Raw genomic sequence first — 14618 nt, forward strand, 5'->3', positions numbered from 1 at the left:
TTGTAAGAACTGTATATAATCTGTCATCTACACTTGGGAATCTGGTGACTTGAATTTGTCTTACTTCACTTCTACTCTCAACTCAACCTATTTACTGAGCCAAGCAGCTGGATGCAAGGAAACCTCAGATTCTATTGCAGTGTCGAAGAACAGGGCTGGTGGAGTGCCTAGGACAAAGAATAAAAAACTGACTCAGAAATACTTGGCACCCTTCCACTGTCTTTCTGCCCCAGAGGAATGTTGACATCAGCCTGGCCTCCAGGAAACCAAAAAAGAGCCACACTGGCAGGCTGAGTCCTCCCTACTCTTGAGCAAAGATTTCTCTCTGTTTTTTTGTCAGAAGACTACCAACAGCCAACTTGCTGTTTACACCTGCTACACAGCTCTCGTGGTAGAGAAGGGTCAACTACAACACTGGGACTGCCAACTCTGAGCTCAGGGAATAGATGGAAGAAATAACTGCATATCTAAGGAGACAGCAACAAGAAAGGAATATAAACAAGCTGTTGGGACAGGCCCCCAGCAAAATAGAGCTGCTAGAGGAGAGAGAAAATAACTTGAACAAAATAATAGGAGCACAGTGAGATTGAAAGTGCAGTATTTAAAAAAATAAAAAAACCTCTGGCGCCAAAAGCCATTATTTTTGAACCAACTACAGCAATAGGTCAACTGGAGGAAAATGATAACATGGAGACTTAAATTTGTGGCCTAGAGAATCTAGTGGAAGAAGTTTCTTGGTTTTTTGTTTGTTTGTTTTTGCGGTACGCGGGCCTCTCACTGTTGTGGCCTCTCCTGTTGCAGAACACAGGCTCTGGACGCGCAGGCTCAGCAGCCATGGCTCAAGGGCCCAGCCGCTCTGCGGCATGTGGGATCTTCCCGGACCGGGGTATGAACCCGTGTTCCCTGCATCGGCAGGTGGACTCTCAACCACTGTGCCACCAGGGAAGCCCGGAAGAAGTATTTTTAAACTTAGAGCCAAAAGGCAAAGAAAGGGTAAAAATAACAGATTTTGAGGATAGAAGAAGTAGACCTAATGTGTATAATAGGAGTTCAATAAGGAAAAAAAAGGAACAGATTGAAGAGAGGCAATAATTTAAAAAACAGGAAGAGTCTCGAGCTGAAAGACACGACTAGCTTCAAAGGGCATGCTGAGTCCTTGGCAGAATTCATGGTAATAATAAATGTCAATTACTAAGTTCTCACTCTGCTAGGCAGTGTTCTAAGGGCTTTCCATTTATTAACTCATTGAGTCCTTACAATAGCCCTACAAAATAGGTACTATTATCCCCCCTAATTCAGAAGAGGAAAAATGGTTAAGTGTATAGTCAAAAAGTGAACCCAAGAGATTTGACTCCAGAGCCTTGACTAAACTGCCTCAAAGAGCAAAGACCTATATTTAAGCAAATCCTGTTACAGTTTATGAACTCTGAAGATCAAGGGTGAAATCTTACAAGTTACAGAGAGAAAGAGCAAGTAATCAGCAAAAGAAAAAGAGCCTGTTACCAGAGTTCCGATCTGCCTCACCTTAAGCCAGAAAGCAGTGGGAAAATTTATCTATACTACTGATTGAAAAGGACCACAAGCCAAGGTTTCTCTAAGCAGTCAAATTATTCACCTATCAAGCTGATACAAAGATTTGCTGATATATCACAATTGGATAACTAACCCCACCTACCTTCTGATGAAAATACTCAAAAAAAGGGAATTCTAATAGTATTTATTTAACCTTTGTCTTCGCACATGCAACTCCTTCTGCCTGGAATAACTCCTCCCTTTCTTTACCAGTCTAACAACTCTGTTTTTAATTAAAATTGAATTGACTTACAATATTGTGTTAGTTTCAAGCGTACAGCAAAGTGTGTGTGTGTGTGTGTGTGTATACATTTCAGATTATTTTCTATAATATGTTATTACAAGATATTGAATATAGTTTCTTGTGCTATACAGTAAATCCTTATTGCTTATCTATTTTATGTATAGTAACTTGTATCTGTTAATCCCATACTCCTGATTTATCTCTTTCCCCTTCCCTTTCCCCTTTGGTAATCATAAGTCTGTTTTCTATGTCTCTGAATCTGTTTCTGTTTTGTATATAGATTCATTTGTATTATTTTTTAGATTCCACATATAAGTGATATATAATATTTGTCTTTCTCTGACTTACTTCACTTAGTATATTCTCTAGGTTCATCCATGTTGCTGCAAATGGCAATATTTCATTCTTTTTTATGGCTGAGTAATATACCATTGTATATATATATATACCACATCTTCTTAAGCCATTTGTTTCTTGATAGACGCTTGGGTTGCTCCTATGTCTTGACTATTGTAAATAGTGCTGCTGTGAACATTAGGGTACATGTACCTTTTCAAATTAGAGTTTTCGTCTTTTCCAGATACATGCTCAGGAGTGGGATTGCTGGATCATATGGTAGCTCTATTTTTAATGTTTTTTTTTTTTTTTTTTTTTTTGCGGTACGCGGGCCTCTCACTGTTGTGGTCTCTCCCGTTGTGGAGCACAGGCTCCGGACGCGCAGGCCTAGCGGCCATGGCTCACGGGCCTATCCGCTCCGCGGCATGTGGGATCCTCCCAGACCGGGGCATGAACCCGTGTCCCCTGCATCGGCAGGCGGACTCTCAACCACTGCGCCACCAGGGAAGCCCTATTTTTAATTTTTAAGGGAACCTCCATACTGTCCATAGTGGCTGCACCAATTTACATTCCCACCAACAGTGTAGGAGGGTTCCCTTTTCTCCACATCGTCTCCAGCATTTATTGTTTGTAGACTTTTTGATGATAGCCATTCTGACCTCACACCTCATTCTTAACATCTTCACTTCTTCCAGGACATCTTTTGCAACCCCATAAGTCTGAGTTTTATGCTCCTCCTAAATGCTCCCATAGCACCCTGTAGTTCCCCCATCTTGACACTTGTTTTCCCTGTAAAATTGTAAGCTCTATGAGGACATAGGCAGACTATGCATGTTTTGTTCACTGTGGTAGCCCCAGTGCCTAGCACAGCGCCTGGAGTATAGTAAATTGACTGAGTGATTAAAATTTATTTGTAGTCAAAATTCACAAATCTTTTTTGCTACCCTACTCAGATTGTTCTAGTAGTAGCTATTCAGGGAAAATAAAGCTTTAAGTTTGTCTTCATTAGATACTTAAAGCCCTATTCAAGTATGCCTTGTTTATATTTATTCATTTTGTGACTGTTTTATAAAATTTTAAATTCACAAAAGTTCAACATAAATGAGCTTATAAAAATTTTTCCGTATAGAATTAATTTATGTAAGGCATATTTATAATGCATATTATCCATATTGGGTTCAAACTTCTATTTGTTATTTTCAAAAGGCAGAATTAAATAGGAAAGTGTAGAAATGAATTTACAAGCTTAATCAAAACACTCAGAGATAGTGATAGTACTCTAAAAAGAATGGTGTTAATTCTATATTTTTCTCTGTTTCTCTGCAGATTAAAGCTAAAAATTATGACAAGGTCGAAAAGGTGAGTCCTCTTAAATATTTTGAATGTATGCTGAAGTTTAATTTAGGACTTAACGTATATAAGGCAAATACAGTAAAATGTTAACAATTGTTGAATCTAGCTAGTGATTATATAGGAGTTCATTGTACTTATTCAGCCCTTTTGTATGCTTGAAAATGTTCATAATAAAATCTTGGGGGAATTCCCTGGTGGCACAGTGGTTAAGAATCCGCCTGCCAATGCAGGGGGCACAGGTTCGACCTCTGGTCTGGGAAGATCCCACATGCCACGGAGCACCTAAGCCTGTGTGTGCCACAACTACTGAGCCTGTGCTCTACAGCCCGTGAGCCACAACTACTGAAGCCTGTGTGCCTAGAGCCTGTGCTCTGCAACAAGAGAAGCCGCCGCAATGAGAAGCCTGCGCACGGCAACAAAGAGTAACCCTGCTCACTGCAGCTAGAGAAAGCCTGCACGCAGCAATGAAGACCCAACACAAAAATAAAAAAATAAATAAATTTTTAAAAATAAAATAAAATTTTGGAAAAGAAAATAATTAGACTCTGCTGACCAAAATTATGAGAATGATTTTGATTATCTAAACAAAATAGAGGGAGTTGTTATTTGACATCTATTTGTAAGAAGATAAATTTATGAAAGGAGCTGAATTTGTTTCTTTAATGTTTCATTTCAGCTATGTACATGTGAAATTTATTTAACTGTGGATTCTGATAATATTTTATTGTATTTACAGCTATTTCAGAGATGCCTTATGAAGGTTTTGCACATTGACTTATGGAAGTGTTATCTTTCATATGTCCGAGAAACCAAGGGTAAACTACCAAGTTACAAGTAAGTTAACTCAGGAGCTTAAGAATGCAAGTCATCCCGAGGCACACAGTCAATCCCATAGAAACTCACACCTCTTAACTCCAGAGGGTGAAGCAACTTAAGATTTGAAAAGTCAGGATTCTCTGAGAAGTAAGTAAACCATGGAAAAAAATCCTTCAAAGAAAGCCACTGGCATTAGATTTATTCTGGAGAATTGAATCATCCAAGCCCTCTTCTATATTGAAACACTGTACATTTGCAACTCCAAAGCACTTTGTTGACAGGCTTGTTGACAAACTTTAATAAAAAGCATCTTATTACTTATCATGGCACCACTCCTGGCAGGTTACATTGTAATATGCTACTTAAGTATTCCAAGGCATCTTTGACAATGGTATTGTTGTATAGTTGACCTCCTCACTAGGACTTACCCCCACCTATCTATCTTTGTTGAATCTAAATAATGGACCTTCTCAAATGCTGTTTTTGTATATGACAAATAGGCAGATTATTTCTATAACCAGAATTCTATCTTTGTTTTTCTTTTCTTCATTATTATTATCTTACACTGAAGAAGTTCTTTCTCCCTAAATTTTATGTCAGAGCTAATAGATCTTTAGACATAACTTACCTTCTTAATCAAAGAACCAGATATTTCCCCATTTGAATCTTCTACGTGTAAGATTAGGCAATTTAAAGGCTATGAAGAGGGGACTTCCCTGATGGTCCAGTGGTTAAGACTTTGCCTTCCAATGCAGGGGGTGCAGGTTTGATCCCTGGTTGGGGAGCTAAGATCCCACATGCATGGCCAAAAAACCAAAACATAAAACAGAAGCAATATTGTAACAAATTCAATAAGGACTTTAAAAATGGTCCACATCAAAAAAAAGTCTTAAAAAATTAATAAATGATATAAAGATAAATAAAACATGGCCTCTATCTTTGATAAGCTTACAAGTAGTAGGTAAAAGAAACAAAGTACATAATGACATTGACAAGCTAAACACAAAAGAACTTAGTCTTTATATTTTGTTTTTATACTTGCAAAGATGTCTTTACATTTTGTTTGTATAAGCGGTTTAAATGCTGTTCTGATCATATGATCAGAAATCATGATTATGTTTTAGCTGTAGATACATTTTAATAACATGCAATTTTTTCTATAAGAAACATGTCTTTCACGTTTATTTCAGAGAAAAAATGGCTCAAGCATATGACTTTGCACTGGATAAAATTGGAATGGAAATTATGTCTTATCAGGTAGAGTTAAATTTTTTTTAATACATACATTTAAAAAATTTGAAACTACTAAGAAAGATACTAACATTTTATTTTATTTCTTAGATTTGGGTGGATTACATCAATTTCTTAAAAGGCGTGTAAGTATTTTTATAGTTTTATTTTCTGTGTGAACAGTTGATTTAGCTATAATATAATTGATGGCATTTCTTACCCAATGCCAGGGAAGCTGTTGGATCTTATGCAGAAAATCAGAGAATAACAGCTGTTCGAAGAGTTTATCAACGAGGTTGTGTTAATCCCATGATCAACATTGAACAACTGTGGAGAGACTATAACAAGTATGAAGAGGTAAATTAGGCCACAGTAATTTATTATTATGACCAAGCCATTTAAATTTTTATGCACTGTGGATTTGTGGAGGCTAGCCTTTCTAATATCAGGTATCTGGATATCAGTGCTGCATACGTTTGTTTTCATATTGATAGTAATGAAAGAACCATTCCTAATGTTTCGAGAGTCTCATTTTACTGTTGAGTTATTTTTAGAGAATACTCTGGGAGAATTATAATTCTTACCAAACCATTTTTAATCAGTGCTAAACCATATCCACACAGTCATACACACACATGTTGCCACTGATCTCTTATGAAACAGTTCCTTTTTAGAACTGCTTTTCTAGTAGTAATGATGAGTTGCAATGCCCCTCTTTCACCTGGTTACAGTGATGTGATTATTCCCTTGTAATTGTGAGATGTAGGGCTGTGGTCCAAGATCTTTGTCTCATAAGAAAATGATTTAACAAACTGAACTAATAAGCCCATTATGTAAACATACATGCCAAGTAAGCTCTATCTTTAAAAGAAAGTTCCTCACATGTCCATTGTGATTTGGAAGAACTATGTAGGGTATTGAAACTGTTCCCTCATAGGCATGAGCAGTGGTTCTCAAACATTTTGGTCTTGGGATTTTAAAAAAGTATTAAAGACCGCAAAGAACTTTTAATTTTAATGTGGCTTTTACCTATGAATATTTAGCATATTGGAATTAAAACTGAGAAAGTTTCAAGATATTTATTAATTCATTTAAAGTTTGCAGTAGTAGACTCCTTATATTTTAACATAAATAGTATTAAAACAAATATTTTCCAAAATAAGAAAAAATTCAGTGAGAAGAGTGGCATTATTTCATAGTTTTGCAAATCTCTTTGGTATTTAGCTTAATAGAAGACAGATTTTCATATCTGCTTCTAAATTCTATCTGCTATGCTGTTGAATGTCACGTAGCTTCTGAAAAACTCCACTGTATATTTGTGAGAGAGGCAAATCATGTCTTAGTATTGTTTGAAAATTGTTTTGATCTTATGGATCCTCTGAAAGGGTCTTGGGGAACAGGAAGCTTTGGACAACTCTTTGAGAACTACTCGGCATGAACGATAATGTTTATGTCTCCTTGCTACCTCTGCATTTATTATTTATTTATTTATTTATTTTATTTGTATTTTTTTATTTTTTGCGTTACGCGGGCCTCTCACTGTTGTGGCCTCTCCTGTTGTGGAGCACAGGCTCCAGACGCACAGGCTCAGCGGCCATGGCTCACTGGCCCAGCCGCTCCGCAGCATGTGGGATCTTCCCGGACCGGGGCACGAACCCGTGTCCCCTGCATCGGCAGGTGGACTCTCAACCACTGCGCTACCAGGGAAGCCCTATTTTTTATTTATTTTTTAAAATTTATTTTATTTATGTATTTATTTTTGGCTGCATTGGGTCTCCAATGCTGTGCACGGGCTTTCTCTAGTTGCAGTGAGCGGGGGCTACTCTTCGTTGCGGTGCGCAGGCTTCTCATTGCGGTGGCTTCTCTTGTTGCGGAGCACAGGCTTTAGGCATGCAGGCTTCAGTAGTTGTGGCACGCAGGCTCAGTAGTTGTGGTGCACGGGCTTAGTTGCTCTGCAGCATGTGGGATCTTCCCAGACCAGGACTTGAACCCATGTCCCCTGCATTGGCAGGCGGATGGATTCTTACCACTGCGCCACCAGGGAAGTCCTGTATATCATTCTTTATTAGTAGAATTTTATGTGAAATAATTGGTCCTTTCCAAATCATTCCCTCTCTTTAGAAATTCCTGACATATGGAAACTTACTGCCATCTCGTAACACATAGGCAGAGCCTCCTTCATCTCTTAAGCGTATAATGTGATCAAACCTTTATTTTACTAACCAAAAAGCCTCTTAAACACTTTAAAGTAATTTAGCAAATGAATATACTATATTATGCTAACATTAAAATATATTTAATTTTCAAATAATATGCATTTTTCTTTTTATTTTCCTTAGGGTATCAATATTCATTTAGCTAAAAAAATGATTGAAGATCGGAGTAGGGATTACATGAATGCTAGGCGGGTAGCAAAGGTATGGAATTCTATCAGGACACTTACTATATTGTTTGTTGTGAGTATGTTATTTACACAGGCGCTTTTTTTATCTGTTATTACTCTTAATATTTTCAATCATTAGCAGTATTAACTAATGACAATTAATTACGTTGTCTGAGCAGGTGATTATTTGAAGCAAAATACGTCTTTACAGACATGTTAAAGGACAAAATAGAATAAATCAATTTTGGAAGAAATTATTTTTTAAAATATAGAAACAGAGGTCATAGAGACAAAGTTCTACTTAGAATTGATCAAGTAGTTGTTATCCATCCCTCCTGTCAGCTCATACATATCCGAATACTGTAATAATCTGTGGTCTAATGACATAGCTCTCAGGGACCGAGTTTTGTCTTGTGTACATAACTTTCCATTCGTTGACACTGTTAGAAGTTAGGGAAAATAGCCTAGACTGTGAACTATTGAAATTTTAAAAGACAGATCATTTCTCCAAAGGTGGCAGTAACAGTGCCACCAGATCATCAGTCATGTTGATCTGTCAACTCCTCTGTCCTGAAGAGTGACTTCCTAGATCACCTCCAGAGAGGGCCCAGGGCTGTTCTGTTCACCCAGTCCTGGGAACCTCTTCTTGGGTAGGTAATCTTCTGTTATCTTTATTCCTGCTCTTAAATAGTTTTTAGGTTATATTAACAAAGTAGTATTTGGAAAAACTAGGCATTTTGAACAAAGTATTCCAAACAGATCAACTCCATTTCATACATCTGAGTTGTTCCTCAGCTTACCACAGAATTCTAAATACTTGTTGTCTAGGAATATGAGACAGTAATGAAAGGTTTGGACCGCAATGCTCCCTCAGTGCCTCCTCAGAATACTCCTCAAGAAGCTCAGCAGGTAGATATGTGGAAGAAATACATACAGTGGGAAAAGAGCAACCCTCTTCGTACAGAAGATCAGACTCTTATAACTAAAAGAGGTAACAAGACTAACCCTTCTGGGACTCCAATTATGTGTATGTTAGGCCACTTGATATTATCCCATAGGTTACTGAGGCTGTTTTTTACTCCCAGTCTTTTTTTCTCTTATGTTCTTCAGATTCAGTAATTTCTATAGATCTGTCTCCATGTTCACTGACCTTTGCTTTATCATATCCAATATGCTGGTGAGCCCATCTAGTGAATTCTTCATTTCAAATATTCTACTTTTCAGTTGTATAAATTTCCATTCTAGAAATTTTTATGTTTTTTATAGTTTTCCTTTTTCTGTTAAGATTCCATGGCCAATACCATCTTTTTCTTTATATCCTTGAACATTTTTATAACAATAGTTATAAAATCCTCGTCTGCTAATTCCAACATCTGAGCCATTGTGGTGTTGATTTCTTTTCCTCTTGACTGTGGGTCACATTTTTTGTTTCGTCACAAGTCTAGACATTTAAAAAAATTTTTTGGACATTGTACAGATGTGTAAATGATACATAGTAAAGACTAGATTCTGTTATCTTCCTCGGAAGAATGTTGAGTTTTCTTTTAGCAAGGAGTTAAATTACTGGCAGGTCTCCTGGACCTTGTGGAGGCTTGGTTTTACACTGTTAGGATGAGTCTCTGTTAGTGGCCTTCATCTCACAGTAAATCTCTTAGTCCTGGGATATAGTCTTTACTCCCAAGATATAATGGAAAGTTCAATGTGTTTACTCAGACTCTCTTAACTTGATGGGACTCAGATTCCAGACTTGGTCTCCATTACAGTGGGCAGCTGATGAGATATCTATCCAGCTCTTTCAGCTTTGCTTTCTGCTCCGGCTGTTTGTATTCTTTCCTGTGTATGTCTATTTTAGAGCCAGTTGAAGATTTGAGGGCATTAGGCCCAGATTTTCAGCCTCCACCTTCTGTGGCTCTCTTTTGGGGGATCTTCCCCCTTAATTTCCAGCTGTTCTTGTAACCCAGAACTCCATGTTACTTACCTCAAGCCAGTAAGACTTCAGCATTTGGCTTGAGTTCTAGCTATCCCAGAACTATACACATAGGGGTTTGCACTTGAGGGAAAAAGCCATATTAAATATATATCTCACCTAGTATGATTCCAATTTTTTAAGGGCTCAGTCCTCTCCAGTTTCTTTTTCTTTTGGTCATTCTCTAGTGCCTTTAAACAGTTGCTTTTTGTATTTTTCAGTTTATGTTTTTTTTTTTTTTTTCAGGAGAGTTAGTCTGATACAGGCTACTCTGGCACTGTCAGAACTAGAATTTGGAACTTAAAAAAAAAAATTCCTCAATCTTGCCTTGCTCTCTCAGCTGGAGGGCTTTGCAAGTACTGTTTCCTTTGCCTACACCATTTTTGTATCTACTCCTGTCCTTCCTGCCTCTACTTAACTCTCTCATCTGACCAGATTCTACCCCTTCTTCAGGTTTCACTTAGATATCAGTTCCTTAGTGAAACCTTTCTTGAGTCTCTAAACTATGTTAAGTCCTGCTGCTGTAAGTTTCAAGAGTACACTCTACTTTCCTCATCATAATACTTATCACTTACCATAACTGCATTCTTAATATCGATCTTCCCACTATACTGCAGACTTCTTGAGTATAGGAAGTCTTATTTACTGGTATATTCACAGTGTCTTTCACATTCCCTAGCATATAGTTGGTACTCAATAAATATTAATTTAATAAATGATGAATGGATGGGGTTTGGGTGGATGATAATGCCAGAAATCACTGAAGTTTTTTTATTTCCAATTATCATTCATTACTGAGGGCTCTGTCTTAGCCTATAAATTGAGTTGTGATGCTTGTATTGATAGTTTTGTAAATAATATTTATTCTAATTGAATGTTGCAAATGTCTTCCCTTAGTTATGTTTGCTTATGAACAGTGCCTGCTTGTGCTGGGCCATCACCCTGATATTTGGTATGAAGCTGCCCAGTATCTTGAGCAGTCAAGTAAACTGTTAGCAGAGAAAGGAGTGAGTATTTATTTGTTTCTCCCTTTTGGTCTTTTCATGGTTTTGATATAGCAGTAATTTGCTAAAAGTATAGCACTGAATTTTGCTAATGAAGTGTAGGTATTGAAAATTTTAATCTTATGTCACTATGAATCTTAGTGACCCTCTTATATGATTAGACTACCTTAGTCAGAATTAAAATATAGTGGCTCTTCTTTAATGTATTAAAGTGATGAATCATTTAGAGTACTTCTATGATTCTTCTTTATGTTAAAATAATGGAAAAAGTCTTTGGAATTTTTTTTTATATTTATTTACTTATTTATTTATTTGGTTGCACCGGGTCTTAGTTGCAGCACGTGGGCTCCTTAATTGCAGCAGGAGGGTTCCTTAGTTGTGGCATGTGAACTCTTAGTTGTGACATGCATGTGGGATCTAGTTCCCTCACCAGGGATTGAACCTGGGCCCCCTGCATTGGGAGCACAGAGTCTTATCCACTGTACCACCAGGGAAGTCCCTAGGGTTTCTTAAGAATCCAGAAATGCATGTGTCCATAGGTATAAACATATGAGTGTGTGTTTTATTCTCTTTCAGCTTTATTGAAATTATTGTAAGTGAGCTTTCTTTTTTCTCTCCTAGGATATGAATAATGCCAAATTATTTAGTGATGAAGCTGCTAATATATATGAAAGAGCCATAAGCACTTTATTAAAGAAGAATATGCTTCTTTATTTTGCATATGCAGATTATGAAGAGGTGAGTTAAAATATTTAGAACTTTCTTGTAATTGGATTTTTTACTGCAGCACTGAATTTTTTTTCTGGCTGCTTCTTTGCCAGGCATATTACTTTTGGAAGACAGAGATAATGCAGAATGAACAGTTATTAGTCCTTAGCTCATTATATATTTATGCTCAAAGCAGATGCCTTTGTGGGGTGCAGCCTCTGGATTCCTCAGAACTCAAATGCTGCTTGTTTATGAATATATATTTATATCCACTTCTTCTCTACCACCTTAGAGTCGCATGAAGTATGAGAAAGTTCACAGTATATATAACAGACTTCTGGCAATTGAGGATATTGACCCCACCTTGGTAAGTAACTTTACAAGTCTCTTTCCCACTTTTGCAGTCTGCTTTAATTTAAAAAAAAATTAATTTACATAAAGTAAAATTCACTGTTTTTGTTGAATTGTTAGTTCTATGAATCTTGACCAATAACATAGAGTTATGGGACAACCATCACAATTAAAATACAAAACACTTCAATCACCCCACAGAAATTCCCTCATGTGACCCCCTTGTAGTCACCCCTTCCCTGTCTCCCAGCCCGACAATTGCACATCTGCTCTCTGCTCGTTTCTTCTGTTGTTGTTTGTAAGTGCAGCGCTATGAACCAGCCACAGTGGGGCTTTCTCTAACACCTTCCTTGTGAGCATGGCTTGAATACCACATAATTGTTGCTTAATAAATATTTCTTTTTAAATAAATGGAGGCAGGAGAAACCAACATTCTGGGAAGCAGTTGGACAAGAACTCACTTTATCCTGAATTCAACTCTGTAATTGTGGTTTTCAAAGCCCTGAATTTCTGCAAAAGTGCAGCAGAGCTCTTTCAGTGGGAGGGGTAGGGGAGGGGCCGATGCGTGGGGCTCTAGACCCTCTGCCTCAAGTCAACTACAGCTATACTCCTTTTTTTGTCTGTTTATCATGGGATTCCACTGCTCTAATTGCTTGCATTTAGTCATCATTTTAAAATTCATTTAGCAAACTGATCTGTGCTATGCACTGTGCTAGATTCCAGCAGTATAATGACACATAAGTAAAATTCCTTTCCTCAAGGAACTCATAGTTCATTCATCCATCTATTCATCTGTCTAAACTGGGCAATGTAGTTTGACATCATCAAAACTGAGCAAATCAGGACCCTGCTCATAGTCACCCTGTGTACAGTCCAGAGATGTTTTTTCATTGAACAAATACTGCATACTCATGTGTTGGGCACTCTGTAGGTGCTAAGTATAAAATGACTCAAATAGTTTATCAATAAAGTTACATTATATGGTCTTTAGGAAATAGACTAGTGGGCTTTTAAAAGTAATAAATCAAGAAATACTAGCGTTTTCTAGTATTTTCACTTTTATTCCTTCCTTAAGATTTAATTTGCATGTTCTGGAATTAGATAATTGTGATGACTGCAAAACCTTGTGAACATACTAAAAATTGTTAAATTATACATTTAAAGGGTGAATTTTGTGCTATGTGAATTATATCTCAATTAAAATACTAATTTGCACGTCTTTAATACCAGAAAAAATTTGCTTGTGGATTTAAATAGTACACTATCTATAATCTTTTTTATTTCTCAAGTATTCAAAATTGCTTCCTTATACAGCAAAACGTGTTAGTACTGAAGTAAGGTGAACCTGTATGGGATGCTACAGTGTTCACGTTTTGCCTAGTCTATAGAAAACAAATACTTTTTTTGTGTAGGTATATATCCAATATATGAAATTTGCAAGAAGAGCAGAAGGTATTAAATCTGGAAGAATGATATTTAAAAAAGCAAGAGAAGATACCAGAACCCGCCACCATGTCTATGTTACTGCAGCACTCATGGAGTATTATTGTAGTAAGGTAAGTCCTCAAATAAAATATAAAGATAAAATAATTTCCTTCATATGAGATAAATTAATTAAAAGAAAGGCAGTCCTAATTTCTGTCATTAAGTTTTATTATTTATTTATTTATTTATTTATTTATATCTATCTGGTTTTTTGGCCACGTTGGTCTTCTTTGCTACACGTGGGCTTTCTCCAGCTGCAGCGAGTGGGGGCTACTCTGCCTGTTAGTTTATACCTTATTAAACTCCATATTTATGAATCTGAATCCCCTTGAATGGTTTTTAGCTCTGTAATTTTTACTTAACATAATTTTAATCTCCATTTTAATTCTTAATATACCTTGTCATATTTAGATGTTATAGTTTTAATATTCTTTGAGTATCTTGTCTGACACTGCATGGAAATCAGTAGTTTCCTCTCTACTTCTAGGACAAATCTGTTGCCTTTAAGATTTTTGAGCTGGGGCTAAAGAAATATGGAGACATTCCAGAATATGTCCTGGCCTATATTGACTATCTTTCTCACCTCAATGGTAAGTAGATTCTAGATCTGTAATGGTTACTTAATATTAAACCATCAATGTCATTCTCTGAAATTATGTTGCTGGGTTTTTTTCTTTCTCAAGTGTATTATATTCTGTCATCACACCAGAACCAGGCACTTGATAGGCACTCAAATATTTGTGGCCTGTCAACTATGAATTTATACTTATTGTATAATGGTTGATGCCTTTTGATTCTGCAGAATGGTCTTTAATTTAGCATCAAAGTCCCAACAGTAATAGGGTAAAGCCACAAATCTCTAGCCACGAAAACTCAAAGATGCCCAAGTAGTAAACTGCTTTGAGGCTACTGGGGAAGATATTTCAAAGGAAACATTATGTTTATAAGCATCTTTATTTTCCTATTTTGTTGTAATAATAATGACCATCTTTTATTGAGTTCCTACCTTATACCAGGCACTAGGCTAGAGGATCTGTATATTTATGTATGTATCTTATTTAGTGTAGTTAACCACAGTCCAGGATATGTAATTTCTTGACTAAAAATGATCTGGTTTAAAAACTGATTTAAGAAAGAAATATGAAATTATGTGCCATGTAAATAATTAGA

At 36.6% G+C, this 14618-nt stretch overlaps 1 protein-coding gene across 1 annotated transcript in view; it reads left to right on the forward strand.

Annotated features, from left to right (window-relative positions):
- The window catches only part of CSTF3 (cleavage stimulation factor subunit 3), a 71131-nt gene that overhangs the window by 45718 nt on the left and 10795 nt on the right, over positions 1 to 14618 (forward strand). Inside the window, exons 4-15 of the mRNA XM_030864774.2 lie at positions 3479 to 3511; positions 4242 to 4339; positions 5512 to 5578; positions 5663 to 5697; positions 5782 to 5908; positions 7891 to 7968; positions 8763 to 8925; positions 10798 to 10907; positions 11526 to 11642; positions 11905 to 11979; positions 13376 to 13519; positions 13936 to 14038. Coding sequence (XP_030720634.1) covers positions 3479 to 3511; positions 4242 to 4339; positions 5512 to 5578; positions 5663 to 5697; positions 5782 to 5908; positions 7891 to 7968; positions 8763 to 8925; positions 10798 to 10907; positions 11526 to 11642; positions 11905 to 11979; positions 13376 to 13519; positions 13936 to 14038 — 1150 coding nt within the window. The remainder of the gene's footprint in view (positions 1 to 3478; positions 3512 to 4241; positions 4340 to 5511; positions 5579 to 5662; positions 5698 to 5781; positions 5909 to 7890; positions 7969 to 8762; positions 8926 to 10797; positions 10908 to 11525; positions 11643 to 11904; positions 11980 to 13375; positions 13520 to 13935; positions 14039 to 14618) is intronic.

Source organism: Globicephala melas, chromosome 8 (genome assembly GCF_963455315.2).
Source record: "Globicephala melas chromosome 8, mGloMel1.2, whole genome shotgun sequence".
NCBI lineage: Eukaryota > Metazoa > Chordata > Mammalia > Artiodactyla > Delphinidae > Globicephala > Globicephala melas.